Raw genomic sequence first — 19,330 nt, 5'->3', positions numbered from 1 at the left:
TGTAGTTTTAATGGTCAGGGAAAGGTGCCAATTAAAAATTTGATCCCGTCATGTACATGAATCCTTCTTGGCTAAATCAGGAACAATGATCGCACACCCATGCACAGCAGATGATGTCTAGATGAGATGCACAGCCATGCTTCAGGCACCAGGATCAAGCCTTAAGTAACACTAGGCACCACTTAGGTTTTTCTGTTCTGATGGGAACATGGAGACCCATAGAGAGCAAATCCTTCACTTGTCTCCTTCAACATGTTAGTGAACACATGGATGTGTCCAACCTGAATTTCCAATGGAAGCATTTTTCCTTTTGGGGGCAAATAGATATCCTTTTTGAAAAATGGTGCCATTTACAAACTACAAGAAGGCTTTGTAGAAAACAATGATTTTGAACAGAATGGTAAAATTAGAGGGTGAGTATTTTTTTCCGCATGATAATAAAAAGCCACAGTATTAACAAATTAGCACATCAGATTATGGAGAGGAAAAACAACAGCTTTTTGTAGGCCATCACAGAAATCTTGATATCCATAAATACTTTTCCTAAGAAAAGTGTTTTATTTTTTTCTTTTCGTTTGTTTGTTTATTGTTAAGAATAGATTTTTGTTTCGTTTTGTTTTTAATTTGTTTTTTCTAGTGCAGTATGTTATATTTCAGAGGCATCTTGGGTGGCATAATGGATAGAGAGCTGGACTTTGAATTCTACTTCAGATAGTTCTAACCCTAGGAAAGTCACTTAACTAACCTCTCTAGTTCTCAGTTTCCTTATCTATAAAATGGGGATGAGAGAGACAGAGACCATGAAAGACAATAATAAAAACAGAGGTGGAATCACAGAACATTTATTAAGCACTTACTTTGTGTCTAGCATTATGCTAAGGCTAGTAATACAAATAAAAATTTTAAAAAACAGCCAATCCTCTCAAGGAGAATGCATAGAAATAAGGGAATAGTGTCTACCTCATATGGTTGCTGTGAGGATTAAGTGAAATATTTTTGTGTTTCGCACATCTTAAAGATGTATATAATGGATTCCATAAGTTGCTTAATAGCGTTATCAGTGAATAAGCTGGTACCCCCAGTCCTTGAGAGAAAGCACTTTCACCTCCCCAGTGGGTTCCCAAGAAAAGCATACTTAGGCTAGATCATTATGGCCCAACATTCATGAAAGCTTTTTATGGTTCTGATTATACTACTGTATATGACATATGCCCTGTATGCCTCTTTCTTCATTTAAAAAGGCAGAAATAGCTATAGGATTAAGCAGTGGGGTACTTGTTTCTATCCATTTTTACAATTCTAGTCACTTAAGCCCTATTAACTATTGTTTTCTGATGATTTTCTTCCTTATCCCAACAGCCACTGAAACAGGACACTTTAGAAATGTACAAGTGGCTTTATGAGATACATCTAACAGGGAACAGGGCTAAGAGGACATATGAAAATTTTCTTATTCTCTGGAGTCTGATTTACTTTCTCAGGGATAGCTTTTTTGACTTTTATAATGGATGAAAGACTCTCAGATCTTGCTTTTCCTCCACAGAGCATAATATACTTTACAGTGAGCTCCCCCAAACTCCTGTCCTGGATCAAAAATGAATCAATCCTCAAGTCTCTGCAGCCTTTTGCCAAGTGGCACTACATCGAACGTGATCTTGCAATGTTCAGCATTAACATCGATGACGATTATGTTCCATGTCTTCAAGGGATAACCAGAGCAAGCTACTGTAATGTGTATCTGGAATGGATTCAGTATTGTGCACACAAAAGACGGGAGGTACGTGGGGATGTGTATGTGTAGCAGGGTCAGGCTTCACAGCACTATGGGCAGAGAACACAATTGCAAGATGCTTACTGAGTGCATTTTCTCTATATAGCTGATTTTATTCAAGTAGAAGAGATTAACATGAGTAATTTTAAGGGGTGGTATAGCATAGTGGATAAGGGGCACTAGGTGGCACCAGAGTGCCAGGCCTAGAGTCTGGAAGATCTGAGTTCAAATCCAGTCACAGATGCATACTAGCTGTGTGACTCTAGGTAAGTTATTTAACCCTGTTTGCCTCAGTTTCCTCATCTATAAAATGATCTGGAGAAGGAAATGGCAAATCATTCCAGCATCCTTGGCAAGAAAAACACCAAAATGGGCTCACAAAAAGTTGGACATTACTTAAATGACTGAACAACAACATAGGATAGTGGATAGACAGCTAGCCTTAGAGTCAGGAAAATTTAGCTTTGAGTCTGCCCTCTGACCTAAAATGGTTGTGTGACCCTGAACCAGTCATTTCATTTCTCATTGCTACAGGTGACTTTCTAAGACTATAAGTTTCAGAGTAAGTGCCATCCTGCATTAATAAAGGAAATTTCCTCTTTGAGAATTACCTATCCCAACAAAATCACAGATTAGGCGAAAAAATGATTTTTAAAAAATCATTGGTTATAAAACTTTAAGCAAGCATTATATGTAATGGGGATAAGCTAGAAGCATTTCCAATAAGATCAGGGCTGAAACAAGAATGTCCATTATCACCACTGCTGTTCAATATGGTACTAGAAACATTAGCTTTAGCAATAAGAGAAGAAAAAGATATTAAAGGTATTAGAATAGACAAAGAAGAAACAAATCTATCACTCTTTGCAGATGATATGACGATATACTTAGAAAAACCTACAGAATCAAGTAAAAAACTACTTGAAATAATAAACAACATTAGCAAAGTTGCAGGATATAAAATAAACCCACACAAATCATCAGCATTTCTATATATTACCAACAAAGCAAGAGATAGAAAGAGAAATTCCATTTAAAGTTACTGTAGACATTATAAAATATTTAGGAGTCTACCTACAGAAACAAACCCAGGAACTATATGAACACAATTACAAAACACTTTTCACACAAACAAAGTCAGATCTAAATAATTGGAAAAACATCATTTGCTCATGGGTAGGCCGAGTTAATATAATAAAAATGACAATTCTCACCTAAGTTAATTTACTTAATCAGTGCCATATCAATCAAACTACTAAAAATTATTTTATAGAGCTAGAAAAAATAACAAGAAGATTTATTTGGAAGAACAAAAGGTCCAGAATATCAAGGGAACTAATGAAAAGAAATGCTAGGGAAGATGGCCTAGTCATTCCAGATCTTAAATTGTATTATAAAGCAGCAATCATCAAAACTACTTGCTATTGGCTAAGAAATAGAGTGGCGAATCAGTGAAATATGTTAGGTATGCAAGACACAGTAATCAATGACTGTAGTAATATACTGTGTGATAAACCCAAAGACCCCAGCTTTTGGGATAAGAACTCACGATTTGACAAAAACTATTAGGAAAACTGGAAAAGAAAATGGCAGAAACTAGGCATAGACCAACATCTTACACCATATAGCAAAATAAAGTCAAAATGGGTACATGATTTAGCTGTAAAGGCTGATACTACAAGCAAACTGGGAAAGCAAGGAATAGTTTATCTGTGAGATTTATGGAGAATAGAAGAATTTATGGCCAAACAAGAGTTAAAAAACATTATGAAATGCAAAATGGATAGTTTTGATTCCATTAAATTGAAGTTTTTGCACAAGCAAAGCCAATGCATCCAGGATTAGGAGGGAAGCAGAAAACTGGGAAAGAGTTTTTACAACCAGTGTCTCTGATAAAGGCCTAATTTCTAAAATATATAGAGAACTAAGCCAAATTTATAAGAATACACATCATTCCTCAATTGATAAATGGTCAAAGGATATGAACAGGCAGTATCAGGTGAAGAAATTAAAGCTATCTATAGTCATATGAAAAAATGCTCTAAATCACTTTTGATTAGAGAAATGAAAATCAAAACAACTCTGAGGTACCACATCACACCTATCAGATGTGGGAAAATTGGAACATTAATGTATTGCTGGTGGAGTTGTGAATTGATCCAACCATTTTGGAGAGCAATTTGGAACTATGCTCAAAGGGCTATAAAAACGTGCATATCCTTTGACCCAGCAATAGTACTTCTAGGGCTGCATCCCAAAGAGATTATAAAAATGGGAGAAGGACCTACATGTACAAAAATATTTATAGCAGCTCTTTCTGTGGTGGCAAAGAATTGGAAATTGAGAGGATGCCCATCAATTGGGGAATGGCTGAACAAGTTGTCTTATATGAATGTAATAGAATACTACTGTGCTATAAGAAATGATGAGCAAGCAGACTTCAGAAAAACCTGGAAAGACTTGTATGGACTAATGCTGAGTGAAGTGAGCAGAACCAGGAGAACGTTGTACACAGTAATAGCCACGTTGTTCGATGACTAACTTTGATAGACTTAGTTCTTCCTGGCAGTGCAAGAATTTAAGACATCTCCAAAAGTCTCATGATGGAAAATGCTATTCACATCCAAAGAAAGAACTATGGAGTTGGAATGCAGATTGAAGCATACTATTTGCTCTTTTTTCCTTCTGTTTTGTTTTGTTTCTTCTTTCTTGTGGTTCCTCCTATTGATTCTAATTCTTCTTTACAAGATGACTAATGCAAAAATATGTTTAATAGGAATGTATATGTAGAACCTATATCAGATTGAACCCTGTCTTGGGGAGGGAGGTGGGGAGAAAGGGGGAGAAAATTTAAAACTCAAAAGCTTATGGAAGTGATTGTTGAAAATTAAAAATAAATTTTTTTTAAAAAAATCATTAGTTATAATACAATGAAAAGATTAATATAGCAGTCTTGCCCTCCCCCTACACCTTTGTGCATAGATCAGGTATCTTAGGGCCACTGTAAGTTGCCCTCTTCATCAACTTTATCCTTGAAACTCTTGTTTTTAAATCATACTGCCAAAGTGTATTTCTGCTGAAATCTATCTTCAGGATGATTTGCCAATTAGTGCAACTTATGACACATAATTTTTTTTATCATAGACCTGCAAATTCTATAACCCAATTTACCACTTTAGTGCCACTATTACTGAGGCAGCTAGATGGTTCAGTGAATAATGTGGTGGGCCTGGAGGCAGGAAAACCTGAATTCAAATCCAGCCTCAGACACTTACTAGCTGTGTGACTTTGGGCAAGTTACTTAACCTCTGCTAAATCCACTGGAGAAGCAAATGGTAAACCACTCCAGTATATTCGCCAAGGAAACCCCATACAAGGTCATAAAGAGTTGCATACAACTCATCAATCACTGTGACTAGCTATTTCTTATGGGCTCTATTGCTTATATACTGAGGTTAATTCTGGAATGGAATGATGTCCCTTAGCCACAAGACAAGGAAAATGGTGCGTGTATGTACATATGTGTGCATGCATACATATGTGTATACCATATACATATCTCCCCCATATACATACATATGTATATAGATAAATTTATGTATACATATATAACATATATACATGTTTATAGAAATGTCCATATATATTAAAAATGAAAAAAAGCACTAAAGCAGAGCTTGAAAGTCCATTTTCACTGCTCTTCTTCTGAAAAACAAAGGCTTTGTATGGGGAGAAAGAAAGGTAAGAGGAGCCGAGCAGTTTCAAGTTCAGGACAACCTCAGCAAAGAATAAAAGTATGGGGGGAAGAAAAAGTTATCAATTAATCAATAAGCATCTATTAAGTTCCTACTATGTGCCAGGAATTATACTAAGTATTGAGGATACAAAGAAAGGCAAAAACATTGTCTTGTCTTTAAGAACCTTATATTATAATAGAAGAGAGAATATTTATCTTGTATGTGTGTGTGTGTGTGTGTGTGTGTGTGTGTGAAATTACAAGATAAATATAGAAGAGATGGATGTTAACATTAGAGGGAATAATATAACCTCCAATGAGTAACTGTATCGTCTTTATGGTCTTGTCTAGCTCAATTTGTCCCACGATGATAAGCAAGGCCCATGCTACATCTCAGTAACAAATACTTATTGATTAGCAATCACAAAACGTGTTCTCATAAGATTAGCCAATCTCACAGGTCACAGTGATTTCTCCCAACCAAGTTGTGGCCTATGAATGGTCATCTTGATGGTCATCTCAGAATCCCAGCTGGTAAGCCCAGCACACTGAAAGCCTCATGTCTTTGCTCTTTGGTTGAAGGAGTTCTTTTTCTTGTGAAAGATATCCTGCCATTATGTGAATAATTTCACATCTGACAGAAACTGTCTTTGCAAGAAGATATTAATTTGTAGATTGCATAATTGTATCTAATGCAGAGGACTTTCCACTGAAAGAGAATTCAGTATTTTTTTGTGTGTGTGCTTAAACAAAGTTCTTGTTTCCCAATCAGGAGATCATGATTATAAGGCCCCCCTCAGGTACTATTAATGTGAGTATTCAGGGGAGTCCTACTAATCTTTACCAAATTCATACCCACTTCATACACTGAGTATTTTTAAATTAAATGTCCTTATTTGGAGCTTCAGTAAGGTGAGAACCAATAGGATTTGAGTACCCATATTAACTTTCACAAGCTTCTTCTTCCCATTTAAATGATGCCCCCTTATTGTCCCTTCAAGTTTTAGCCATATCTGATAATGAAATGGGCTCAATAATAAGGTGTCACTGGAGGTATTCAAGCAGAGATTGGGTGATCATCTTTCAGGGATGCTGCTGTAGGAATTTTTGCATTTTGTGAGAGATTGAGCTAAAGCATCTCAAAAGTTTCAACTCTAAATTCTATGGTTCTGTGCATATATATAAATTTTCTAGTTCAGTAAAGTTTGCTGTGTTATAGTTTCAACTTGCAAGTAAAATGATCCTTTTTGTCTCTCAACCTTTGCAGCGTTTGGACAGTGATGAGGATTCTCCTTTGGTTACTCTTTCCTTTGCCCTGTGCATCATGGGAAGGCGAGCTCTGGGAACTGCCTCACACAACATGGCCTTCAGGTAACTAGAGAGGAAATGATGGGGATGTCCTTGGCTATTTGGGGCACTTGTGTGGATGCTACATTTTCTCTGCAGACTTTAAGGGAATATTGTGACTATTTCAAGCTGGAGTATGAAGAAGAAGAAAAAAAAAGTAGAGATTTTGCTTTGTTTTTAAAATAGACTTTCTGTCTTGATTAGAAAGCTATTGACTAGATCGGCTTGAAGGATTGGTGATATCTAGATAGGGATATTTACATTGAAGAATATCATATTATTAATAGGTTTTTAGAAAGGTATAATGGATAGAACACTACACCAATAGGCAGAAGAAGTGGGTTCCAATATTGCCTTTAATATTTACAGTTGTGTGAGTCTAGATAAATTGCTTAAGCTCTGTACATCTCATGACCTATAACATCCTTTCCAGTTTCAGATCTTTGACACTATAATCTACCAATTCATAGATGGGTTGAAATCTACATTGGTAAGGAAAATTCTCACACCAGGAGATCTCCCACACTGACAAAATCAGAGATCCCTTATTCATTTGACCATCAGGTTGTTAACAAATGAATTTTTTTCTATATCCAATTTGAGTTTAATAGTTCCCTTCTAATTTAAATCATATTTGAAGATCAAGTGATATTCATTTTCCTTTCCCAGCCCTATCCCCACACTCCACACTCCAAGAGTGCTATTAAAAAAACGGTTTAGAGTGAGTGATCCCAGTAGCTCCATCAACCACTCACATGTGCCCATATTTCCTGGGACTTTATTTCTGGCTTTTTAGATGCCTGAAACACACCAGTCCCCATGTGTCAAGGAAGAGACCAAGTGAAATCTATCATTGGGAAAAAAAAAATAAATGAACACCAGTGAATATGCATATAAATTGCTGGGGATGTATCAAAACAAAGAACATCACTTTACAAAGAGCTAATGGTCTAAAAAGAAAGTAAATGTATCTTGCTATTCACTGAGAAATAATAATAATGATGATAGCTGGCATTCTCTGACTAATGCCAAATGTATACACTCTCTATATATTTACCCTGCTCCCAAACCACTTCCCACTTCTTAACGGGACACAATCATTTCAAGGACTCTTTTTTCAAAGGTAAACAGATGCATTTTAGAGTATTTCACTCTTTTGTTTCATATTTCAAATGCTTTCAAAGACTTCTTTAATATCTTTCTCTTTGAACACCTCATTCAGAATATGTCAGGTCCATGCCACAATTTTCTGAAAAGAGTATCAAACGTATATTAATTTACAATCTTTGTAACTTCCCAGACCCCAAACTCCTTTCCTGGCCACCACTCCCATAGATGTGTTAATTTCTTCTATTTAAATGTAAGCCCCTTAAGGGCAGGGACTATCTCCCTTTTTTGATTAGCACAATGCCTAGCACATAGTAAATACTTAATAAAAAGCTTTTTTTTCATTTATTCACATAATGCTTTCAAAGTTGCAAAGCAATTTATGTAATAAATTGGATATTCACAAAAACTCTGTGAGTGGGTGGGAAGGTGAGGTCTCAGAACTGCTGTGCATAACACAGCCTTCAGGTAACTAGAGGGGAAACAATTAGAATTTTCTGAGCTACTTGGTGGCAGCTGTGTGGATGCCCGACATTGTGTTATCTTCATTGTTTTTGTTGTTGAGTCATTTGTCCAGCTCTTCATGATCCTATTTGGGCTTTTCTTAGCAAGTATACTGAAGTGGGTTTGCTATTTCCTTCTCCATCTCATTTTATAGATGAGGAAACTGAGGCAAGCAGGGTTAAGTGACTTGCCCAGGGTCACATAGCTAGGAAGTGTCTGAGGCTGGATTTGAACTCAGGAGAGTGAGTTTACATGACTCCAGACTGGGTGCTCTATTCACTGTGCCACCTAGCTGCCCTATCTTAATTGTACAGATGAGGAAAATGACACTAGGAAATTAATAAATAGTTCTTTTTTATTTTCAAATTAAAATGGGTATTAAGTCATTCAATTCAATAGATTTTCATTGAATGTCTATTGTATATGATGCATTGTATTAAGCACCAAGGTTACAAACATAAAAATGACACAGTCCATGCCCACAAGGAGCTGACCATCTAGTGGGGGGATTTGACGTACTCATAAATAAAATAAGAGGAAGGTAAGGTCATGAAACATAGATCCAGACAACATACTCTAGGAAAAACTGATGAGGGAGAAGATACTTTCACTGGCATCCAACAGAACAGGAGATGACCCCTAATGCACATACAATTGAAAAAGCAAGTTCTGTAGGCCTCCTAACCAAAATTCTGTGTGTGGTGATACATCCTCTGAGAACCACTGATTTCTGGGAACTAAACTCAGGTTAGACTAGGTAAATTTGCCCTAAGCTACTCAGCAAATATGTTCTCCTGTTGTTTCATGTCCCTGGTTTGTAGGTTTCCCTAATAAAGTACACATTCTTTTCAGGCAAAACATAGTTGTCTCTTTTCTGGGTCCCTATAACTTAGCTGACCACCTTATGTGAATGGAGAAACATGTTGTGTGTGTTTTTTTTTTCCCTCTTCTAAAGTCCTTGCTAAAAGGGATTATAAGTTATCAGCCTGCTATAATTCATTAGTGGCAATCTGTTAGGTGAAAGAAGTTGTAAATTGTGGATTGATAAGCACGCAGGCTAACATCCTGTTATCACTTTATATTGTCATTTCACTCTGGGAAAAGCAGTTGATATGAGTCACTAAGAATAAGGAGGTAATGAAGGATAAGGAAAGCAGTTTTATTTCATCAGCAACCTTTTAAGTCTTGCATCCCAGCACTTCCTGCCTTTCTCTGTATATGAGGAAAACCAAATCTCTTACCTTTAATATGTTCCATTAAGGTACATTGCAGAAACATTCTTTCCCACCATCTTGCAACCTCCCCAAGCCCCAACAAATTAACAAGTATACCAACCTACCAACAGGATAGATCTCTTCTCAGTCTTCACAGACAATATCCCAAGTATGAACAAGTAGGATGATTGTTCAAGATTGTAGGAAGTCATTCACAGATTTCAACATACTGTCTGCTCAGAACATCGCTCTTATTGAAATCATTGACAGATACGAGGTAGTGTAGAAAGGGGCCAATAGTGAAGACTTTGAGTTTTTTGCAGGAAAAAACAATCAGAGAGGCAGCAGAATTCTCCCTGTGGTATTTCAAGTAAGTGGTTAGGACAACAACATAACAAGTCAGCTTTTCATTATTTTAAGGAGTCTTTTTAAAAATTTTATTTTATAACTGCTTCCCGCTTAAAGGTAAACAGATGCATTTTAGAGTATTTCACTCTTTTGTTTCATATCTCAAATGTTTTCAAAGACTTCTTTAATATCTTTCTCTTTGAACACCTCATTCAGAATATGTCAGGTTCGTGCTTTTCATTTCTTGCTCTCCTTTCATTTTCTCTTGATTGAGCAGTATGCTTGCTAGCTACTTCTTCTATTATTTTAAAAATTCTATTTCAATGGTATTTTCCTTATTTTCTTCATTTTCATGTTCTAAAATAAGTCAGTTCCACTTGTTTGTTTCCAAACATTGTGAGGTTTGGAAAGACCTCAAGGTTATTTACAATACTCTGAGGACTTTCAGGGAATGATTAAAATAACTGTGGCTGCTACGGTTTAATGAGAGACCCGTACCATTCTGGAGTCCTATGATGTGGTTTTATTTTTCTCTTTGATTTAAAAAAAGGATGTTCCTTATCTGTTGTTCCTAGACAATACTGTCTACATTTCTTAACCACAGTATCATCTCAGGTAAGGATTCTTAACCTCAGATATGCAGACCCCACTAGATCTCCGGAGAGATTTCAGAGTCCATGAACTTGGATGGGAAAGAAATATACATATTTATTTTTACTAACTTTTGGTTTCCCCCATAATCCCATATAATTTATTTTATGTATTTAAAAGCACTATTCTGAGAAGTCCATAGGCTTCACCAGACTTCTAAAGGGGTCCATAATACACAAAAAAGGTAAAGACTTCCTGACATAAGGCATGTTTTTTATCCACTATCTGACACTAGCAGAAAAAAGAAGAGTCAGACCCGTAATGTTTTTGGAGCATATCCAATGCATCCAGTTTTGATAGTGCTTTACTACAAAGAGTCATTGTCTTTTGGGAAGTTCCAGTCTATGGACCTTGCCTGAAATGCACTTTATGGGAAATAAGTTATATTATGTTCATACACTTAATTTCATATAAAATCAAATGATTTGAGAATACTTAATCCTAGGCATGAATAAGCTGTGTTCTCTAGGTCCACTAAAGTAGACCTCAGAGATTTAGTGATGAAAAACTGGGTCCTCTTATTCCCTACAGCCTTACTACAATGTTATCTCCCCCTACCCCCAGGCATTCCTCAGTAAAATAAGCCACCCATTTACAAAATCTGGAAGGACTAATAAAATGACTCCGAAAGTCATAATAAACCACAAACTGAATGAAAATGAGCAAAGGAGTGTTGCTATTTAAAATACTACTGTGATACTAGAATGTTTTAATGTAGGTGGAAAAAGTGTAGGAATAGTTCTGTGATTCATAAGACAGGGCAAGCCCTTGTTCTAAAGTCTACCAAGTGTGGGGAAAACTGGAAAGAGTAATAAAATTATTTACAAGCACGGAATAATTCTCATGAGAAGTCAAAGGAGTTGGTGTCACTTAGCTTGGAGGTTAAGAAATGACTTGATTATCATTTCCAGATACATGACAGGTTATTTAATAAGTTGGATGCTGCCCACTTTCTGGTCTATAAAGGAAGAAAAAAGCAGATAAATGGTTGTTCTGCAAAAATAAAATCGAGGTTTGTTTGCTTTTCCATCAAGGAAGACTCTATAACGCAAGAAGCTTCTAGCATTTCAATTCAGTTCAACAAATATTTAGATTCTTACTAAGGTGTTAAATTCTAGGGTTATAGAGAAGAAAAATTATACAGTCCATGTGCCCCAGGAACATTCTACTAAGAAAATGAATTGTTTGCCTTTCTTCGCCCTTTGAGATCTTCCAGAAATAGAAGAGAAAAATTAATCAACCTTACATGGTTTAAATAAAGTATTGGTAATTGGAGGTATGTGTGTCAGATGTTGACACATTAGGCTATCTTACCTACAACACTATTTCCCTGAGGATTGCAACTATTCTCCTTCTCTTGACTTGTAGTATGTATTTTCATCAGAAAGAAGAAAAGAATAGTTCCTTTCTGACAGGGAAAGGGGTTCTGGTCATTATAGTGACATTATATAGTGACATTATATAACATTATAGTGGCGACCATTGGGTTCAGAGTATAATAGTCCAAGGTCAAGAGTGTTAGGGGCTGGACAGACAAATAAAAGGGATAAATCAATCCCTGTTGGCAAGGTTTACATTCTAATCAAAGACAAGTATATATAACAATATATGTGGCATAAATATAAAGTGAAAAAATAGAAATATATGCAGAGTCATGAAAAACAAGATAGGGCACTTGCAGCTGGAGGGATCAAGAAAGGTTTCTGGTGGATGATGGTGCCTGAGCTGCATTTGTCTGAAAGGAAGAGTGGGGCTCCCTAAGTTGGGGCTGGAGGCAGAGTATCTTTTTTTTTTTTTTTGGTTTTTGTTAGGCAATGGGGTTAAGTGACTTGCCCAGGGTCACAAGCTAGTAAATGTTATGTGTCTGAGGCTGGATTTGAACTCAGATCCTCCTGACTCCAAGGCCAGGGCTCAGCTCTATCCACTGCGCCACCTAGCTGCCCCTGGAGAAAGAGTATCTTATCTGTTGAGCAAACAACAGTTAGGATTCAAGTTTAGGATTTAGGCTGCTGTCATTAGACTGGACTATGCTTGTCAATGTCCTGTTGGTATCCTAATTAGAGTTAATTCTGAGAGTTAAATGAAGTCAGAATAGCACCAGTTGTATGACTCCTATCTTTCCATAGTAACTCTAACAAATGAGAAAAAGTTGAAAACTGGATTATTATTTGGCTTGACTTTCGCTGGAAGAGGCCTTAGCCATCATGTTCTATCCCCTCATTTTAGAGATGAGGGAACCAAGGCCCAAAGAGATTAAGAGACTTGCCCAGAGTCACACAGCAAGGCAGTGTCAATGAATGGTCTAGTAAATATCTGGTATTATCACTCTAAGGAGAAAACATTTATGGATTGATTTTTTGTACAAAGAGAAACATCTGCAGTTTGTTGATCCACAGTGTGTGGTGAAGGTTATAGGGATAGGAAATTGACTTCCCCAAGTAAGGACCCTCCCTATTAACGTAGGCTGGCACCTCACAACAACCCAAAGTAGTAGGTGCTCTCATTATACAGATGAGGAAATTGAGGCAATTTAAGTGACTTGCCTGAGAAAGAGACTTGCAAAGGTCACACAGTACAAGTCAGAGAGAGAACATGAACTCAGGTCTTCTTGGCTCTAAGGCTGGCATTGTCTGTATTCACTGTATTATGCTCTCTCTTCTGGTGATATTGATCTAAAGAATGGGGAATTCCTGATAACTGGTATCAAGAGAGTGAGTTAAGAGTTTTCCTTCAACAATGAAGGAGCCATAAGACATTTAACTACTGTACCTCAGACTCAGTTTCTTAGTAATTAAGACATTAAAACATATATGCTGGGCATGCTGTTAACCTGAATGGCTAGTTAAAGACAAAAAAAAGGAAAGAAGGAGGGAAGGAAGAAATGAAGAGAAAGAAGAAAGAAAGATGAGAGAAGGGAGGAGGGGAGGGAAAAAGGGAGGAAGGAAGGTGAAAAAATAAAGAAAGAGAGAAAAAAAGTGAAAAAAATAGAGTCTCTGCCCTCAGGGGGCTTATATTCTACCTCTTTTGAGAGTCATTGTTATTTTCACAGAGATATTTTTTAATGAGTTTCTCCTGGGCAGTGAGTTTTCTTTGGTAGTCTTTTTGGCAGGATATGTAGTTTAGTCAGACATGATACATGTGTTTGCTTTGTGCTGTATCTATATGAGATTAGAAATCATTAGTCAGGAGACCTATATTCCAGTCCAAGGTTGCAGATTATATCGTGTCTCAAGAACTGATTTACAGAGATTTATACATGGTTTGCAAGTATCTCATTTACTAATCAGTAAACATGGGTAAACCCAGACTGTAAATCAGACTTAATTGTGTGCATATGTTCTCTAAGCTTTCCATTTAAAGGACTGTGCTAGAGCAGAAGGCTCTCCACAATCTGCAAATGCTTTTCTACATCAGCAGTGTTCAGAAATTAACTAACATGATCAAATCAATCATTGTATTAGCAATCCTATAGAAGGGATGTGAAGAAACCTTTGCACTATTAGGACTCATGAAAACCTGAATCCACACGCTCAGCTCATTGTGGCAGCCCATCACCCCAAACCTGCAATGTCCACCCTCCTTCTCATAGCTCCTACACTGAAAGATAGATGCAAGAGTTACTTGTTTGAACTGGGTCTTCTACCCAGAGTGGATTAAAAAAAAAAAAGATCATAGAAAAACCAAGCTAAAGCTAGGCTTTGGAGAGTGGGCAGCATGGCATTGTGGAAAGAGCAAGGAAAGGAAAACCAGTGGACTTGAGTTCAAATCTCAGGTCACTGCTTATATAACCAGGGCAAGTCCCATAACCTGCCTAGACCTCAGTTTCCTCATATGCAAAGTGAAAGCATTAGATCAGATTATTTTTAAAATCCCCTTCAGTTCTAGATCTTATGTCTGACTTCACCCTAGGGAAGGTTACTGAAGAAGAAAGCAAGGGGTCCAAAGTGCTAGCTTAGCGGTGTGAGCAAAATGCAACTGGGACACCAGTCCTGGGTTGAAGAACTTGGTAAGCAGGAGAAATAGTAAGCAAAGCTGAATCAGAGTAAATGGGCCACAAACCAGACAGAGCTGGACAGAATTCAGAGATATTTAATGGACTGGATCCTAGTGAGGAAGAAGAAATGTGTTGAATGAGGGCAGAGCTAAGATCCCTTTAGCTAAGAGGAAGTACTTTTTCTCTGGCCTGTGCAACTATTCAAATGGGTCACCAGGTATTCCTAAATCTCCAGCATAATACAGAGACTGTTTGCTGGCTAAAATGATATCTTAACAAAGAGAGGGAAGGGTAAGAGACAACAGGGCATATTGAATAAAAAACTGGTATTGGAATAAAGAAACTGCCTCTGATTGTAGGATTCTAGGTTTAGAGATGGAAAGGATCTTAGAGGTCATGTACTCTAGTCCAAGACTCTTGTTTTATAGATAAAGAAACTGAGGTCCAGAGAAGTGACTTTTCTCACTGGTTAACACCAATTTCTTCTAACTCATGAAAGATCACTGGATCCCAAACTTATTCCTTGAGCGCTGAGAAAGAGAAGTAGACTGAGAACAAAGCAGTGCAAAAGAGTACACAACTAAGACAGGAGATATTTGCTCTAGTCCTATCTCTATTACTAACTACTTATACAGCGCTTTGCAAGTCATGTGAACTCTCTGAGCTTCAGTTTCCTCATCCATAAGATGAAAGGGTAGAACTTCATGATTGCTAGGGACCCTAACATCCTTTGCTTCAGTGGTACTGTTCCTTTTAATGAGCTCTTAATTGAGTTGATGTTGTGGCTATGGATTCATTCCTGGGAAGCTAAATAGTACCATTCTAATAGTGTAATATCAAAACAAAAACAATAAAAAACAGCCTTTTCAAGTGAAAAAAAAATGCATGCCCAAGTAGCAGCTATTTATCATTTCCCTATTGCCTCTAGAATAAAATATAAATTCCTATATTTGACATTTAAACCTCTTCCCAATCTGACCCCTTCCTACCTTTCCAAATTTCTTATGCCCCTCTATATGTGCTGCAGTCCTGCCATGCTGGCCTACCTGCTGTTTCATATTCCTTCTCACCTCCCAGCACCCCATGCTGTCCACCATGCCTGAAATACAAGCCCTCCTCAGCTCTCTGCCTCTTGGAATCCCTGATTTCAAGACTAACATAATCACCACCTTCTCCAGGAAACTATTTTGGTGATACCCGCACCACCTTTCCCACCTCCCCTCATACTCAAAACTAGCATATATTCATTACACACATTTAAATAGGATGTCCCAAAAGTATTAATAGGGGCAGTTGGGTGAGCTCCAGGCCTGGAGTCAGAAAGGTCTGAGTTCAAATCCAGCCTCAGACACTTTCTAGCTGTGTGATTCTGGGCAAGTTATTTAACCTTTGTTTACCCTAGTTTCTTTATCTGTAAAATGGGGATAATAATAGCACCTACTACAGGGATGTTGTGAGGATCAAATGAGATAATCATTGTATAATGCTTAGCACAATGACTGGCACCTAGTGAACACTATATAAATGTTATCTATTATTATCATAACCATCGCGATCACTATTGCAATTACTATATTCCATTATGTTGTATATTAATACATTATTAATTATATAGGAAAACATAATTAATACATTTTAATATATTACGTATTGTCCATTCATTTGCACTCACGTCCAACTCTTCTTGACCCCATTTGAGGTTTTCTTGGCAAAGATACTGAAGTGGTGTGCCATTTCCTTCTCCAGCTCGTTTTACAGATGAGGAAACTGAGTCAAATAGGATTAAGTGACCTGCTCAGGGTCACACAACTAGTAAGTGTCTTGGGCCAGATTTGAACTCAGGAAGATGAGTCTTCCTGATTCCAAGCCAGGCATTCTATACACTGCACCATCTAGATTCCCAGCTATTATGTATAATAATATATAAATTATCTATAATTGTTAATGATCATTATCATTATTGTGGATTTTAAGCTTAAAACTGCACTAAAATTTTTGGGCATCTTTTACATATATGGATTGTCTTCCTTAAGTTTCTTGAAGGCTGGAACTCTTTCTCTTTTGTGTTGGTGTCCCCAGCACGTAACACAATGCTGGCACATAGAATTAATCAATCTTATTAAAGAATCACATTCTTTCTAGTGGTTTTTTTGTCTAACAAAAGATTTTGCACATACATGTCTGTTAAGAAGTAGGGCTTTATAGATGTTCACATGCTGCTGGGATATAAATGTTCTTATGTGTTTAAATCTAGCTTTGTTTAATCTTCCTCAAAAGGTTTTAAAATCTTTCTTTAAAGACTGTCTTCTCTTTTCTTTTAAATTTTGCATGGCACCTAATTTAGTGCTCTCCACAACTGAATGTGCTCTTTTCCTGACTGATTGGCAAAGTTAACATCCTGGTTGCCTTTTGTCATTCATGGGGGGAGCTTTCCTTGGCAATATGCTGTCTGCTTGGCCTTGCTTCCCTCAAATGAACTCCGCTTTGTATGGTAGTTTCTTCATCAGCTCTTTACTGGTGTGTGAATGTTTGTGTTTGTATGTGTGTGTGTGTGTGTGTGTGTGTGTGTGTGTGTGTGTATGTGTGTGTGATAGAGGGTGATAGAGGGTGGGGTGGGGAAGAGATAAGAAGTAGTACTATGCAAGGCACACTGGAAAGGTAAAAGAGGAACTTTTTAAAAAAAAATTTTTTTTTTGGGTCTGGACCTGTGATTTCAGCTCCTGAAGCAGAAACTTCCTGTGTCAATTCTGGATTGTAAATGGGCTGTAACTTACTGGCTTAGAGAGATGGTCACATCTTTCTGGCGGGGACAAGACTTGCATCCAGGTTCTTTTGACTTCAGGACTAGACATCAAGCCTCTATATCATAATATCTCTCACCAATTCCATTATTGTGTTTAAATATATATTATATATTTATATGTTTAGACATTACTCTTTGAAAATATATATGTATATCACTTTGAAAACAATAATGTATATAGATATATATGTGTATGAATGTGCATATATATGTATATGTGTATGTATGTGTATTGTATATGTATATGTGTATATGTATACGTATATGTATGTTGTGCGTATGTGTATATATGTGTGTGTGTATGTGTATATATATACATACATACATGTGTGTGTGTGTGTGTGTGTGTGTGTGTGTGTGTGTGTGTGTGTGTGTGTGTGTATATACATATATATATACCTATGGAGATTTAGTTTCTTTCCAGCTTGGAAATTTAAGAGCTTCTATGAGATCCAAATCAGAAATATGTTACCAGTGTCTAGTGACCACTTCTTTCCTCTACCTCACTCCTACCCTCTCTCGCCACATATTTTTTTCATTTCTCCTGAAATAATTAAGAAAATGAAATTAAGGAGAGATTTTCCTTCTCTAGAGAACAAGACAAGTAATATATGCATCATAAAGTTGGAGTGTTTCATCTCTAAGGTGTTGCAGAAAAATTCTATTTTTGTGTTTTCTCCATTTTGCACCATTCCATGTGAGCAGCATTGAGTGGCATGATACATCATTTTCACTGAAAATAGAAACTTCATATAATCTGTTGTTGTTTGGAGGTGGCTTTGGATCAGAGCTCAGCATCTGTGCAAGTCCTGGGTGAAACTTTGTTTTTCTTGGCCCTTGCTAAGCCAAAGTCAAATTTTGTTCCTTTAAAATATAGTTGAGAGAGAAATACACTGGCAGCCTGGAACCCTGTATCCTCATTCTGGCCTCACTTTGGATTAGCAATATCCTCTTTCTGGCCTCACTTTTGATTAGCAATATCCTCTTTCTGGCCTCACTTTTGATTACCTACGGGACCTTGGGCAAACCCATTCATCTTTGCTTGTCATTCCTCCATCCATAAAATGAGAATGGTGTTTTTCTTATGTATACATTTCTATAGCACCATGCCTATAGATCCCTGAATACAGGACTGAATTGAGTCCTTCCTGGAACACAGCCCACCTATCCCCACCCCTTATTCCCCTATTTCCAGGACTTAGCTTTCTCTCAATTCAGTACTTAGTTCTCTTCCATGGGGACAGGGTATATTTTTAAATGCTTTCAGTTGAGGGCTTAGAAAAAAAATCACTGTAAACATTTTAAAAGCCCCCACCCTTGGCCTTAGTCCCTTTCCTTACTAGGAAAGTCAACCAGCATAGATTGTCTTATGCAGCAAATTCACTGTGCCCAGTTGTACCAGAAAACCTTAGGGCCTCACTGCTCCAAGGCAATCCATGGGAGGCTTGTCTGCGTTCTGGAGACACATCCCCTCTCTCACTGAAGTTCAAATGGTCTTCCTTGTCAATAAGGAGCCCTGGTGGCCAGTGCTTCACAGTTTCATTTTCTTCTGTCCACGCTGACCATTGAATGTGGACATCTCTCTCTAAGGAGCTGTGAGGAGAAATTAAGGAGCATAGTACACTTTGCAAATCAATGTTAAAATGGTAATCAGCGGGACCATTTCCCTAATGTGCAGGTCTAAATGCATTGTGTTGAGTCAAGAGACTTGTTCAGTGAGCCAACTCATTAAATCCTTATGAGCCAACCGTCCTCAGAGAGCCCCTTTCATACACATTTTCCTTCACATTCTCTCCCAGTTCAACACTATTAGGGATGATGTTTCTTGTACTTGTCATTTAACTACCTCACTGGG

General features: G+C 37.3%; 1 protein-coding gene across 1 annotated transcript in view; it reads left to right on the top strand.

Annotated features, from left to right (window-relative positions):
• LOC114049455 (pecanex-like protein 2) overlaps nt 1-19,330 on the top strand; it is a 369,169-nt gene that overhangs the window by 326,962 nt on the left and 22,877 nt on the right. Inside the window, exons 27-29 of the mRNA XM_027870706.1 lie at nt 1,544-1,777; nt 4,173-4,181; nt 6,775-6,878. Coding sequence (XP_027726507.1) covers nt 1,544-1,777; nt 4,173-4,181; nt 6,775-6,878 — 347 coding nt within the window. The remainder of the gene's footprint in view (nt 1-1,543; nt 1,778-4,172; nt 4,182-6,774; nt 6,879-19,330) is intronic.

Source organism: Vombatus ursinus, unplaced genomic scaffold (genome assembly GCF_900497805.2).
Source record: "Vombatus ursinus unplaced genomic scaffold, bare-nosed wombat genome assembly UNPS02014798.1, whole genome shotgun sequence".
NCBI classification, from domain to species: domain Eukaryota; kingdom Metazoa; phylum Chordata; class Mammalia; order Diprotodontia; family Vombatidae; genus Vombatus; species Vombatus ursinus.
Note: the sequence above shows the minus strand (reverse complement) of the source record. Positions and strands in the feature narration are given on the sequence as shown.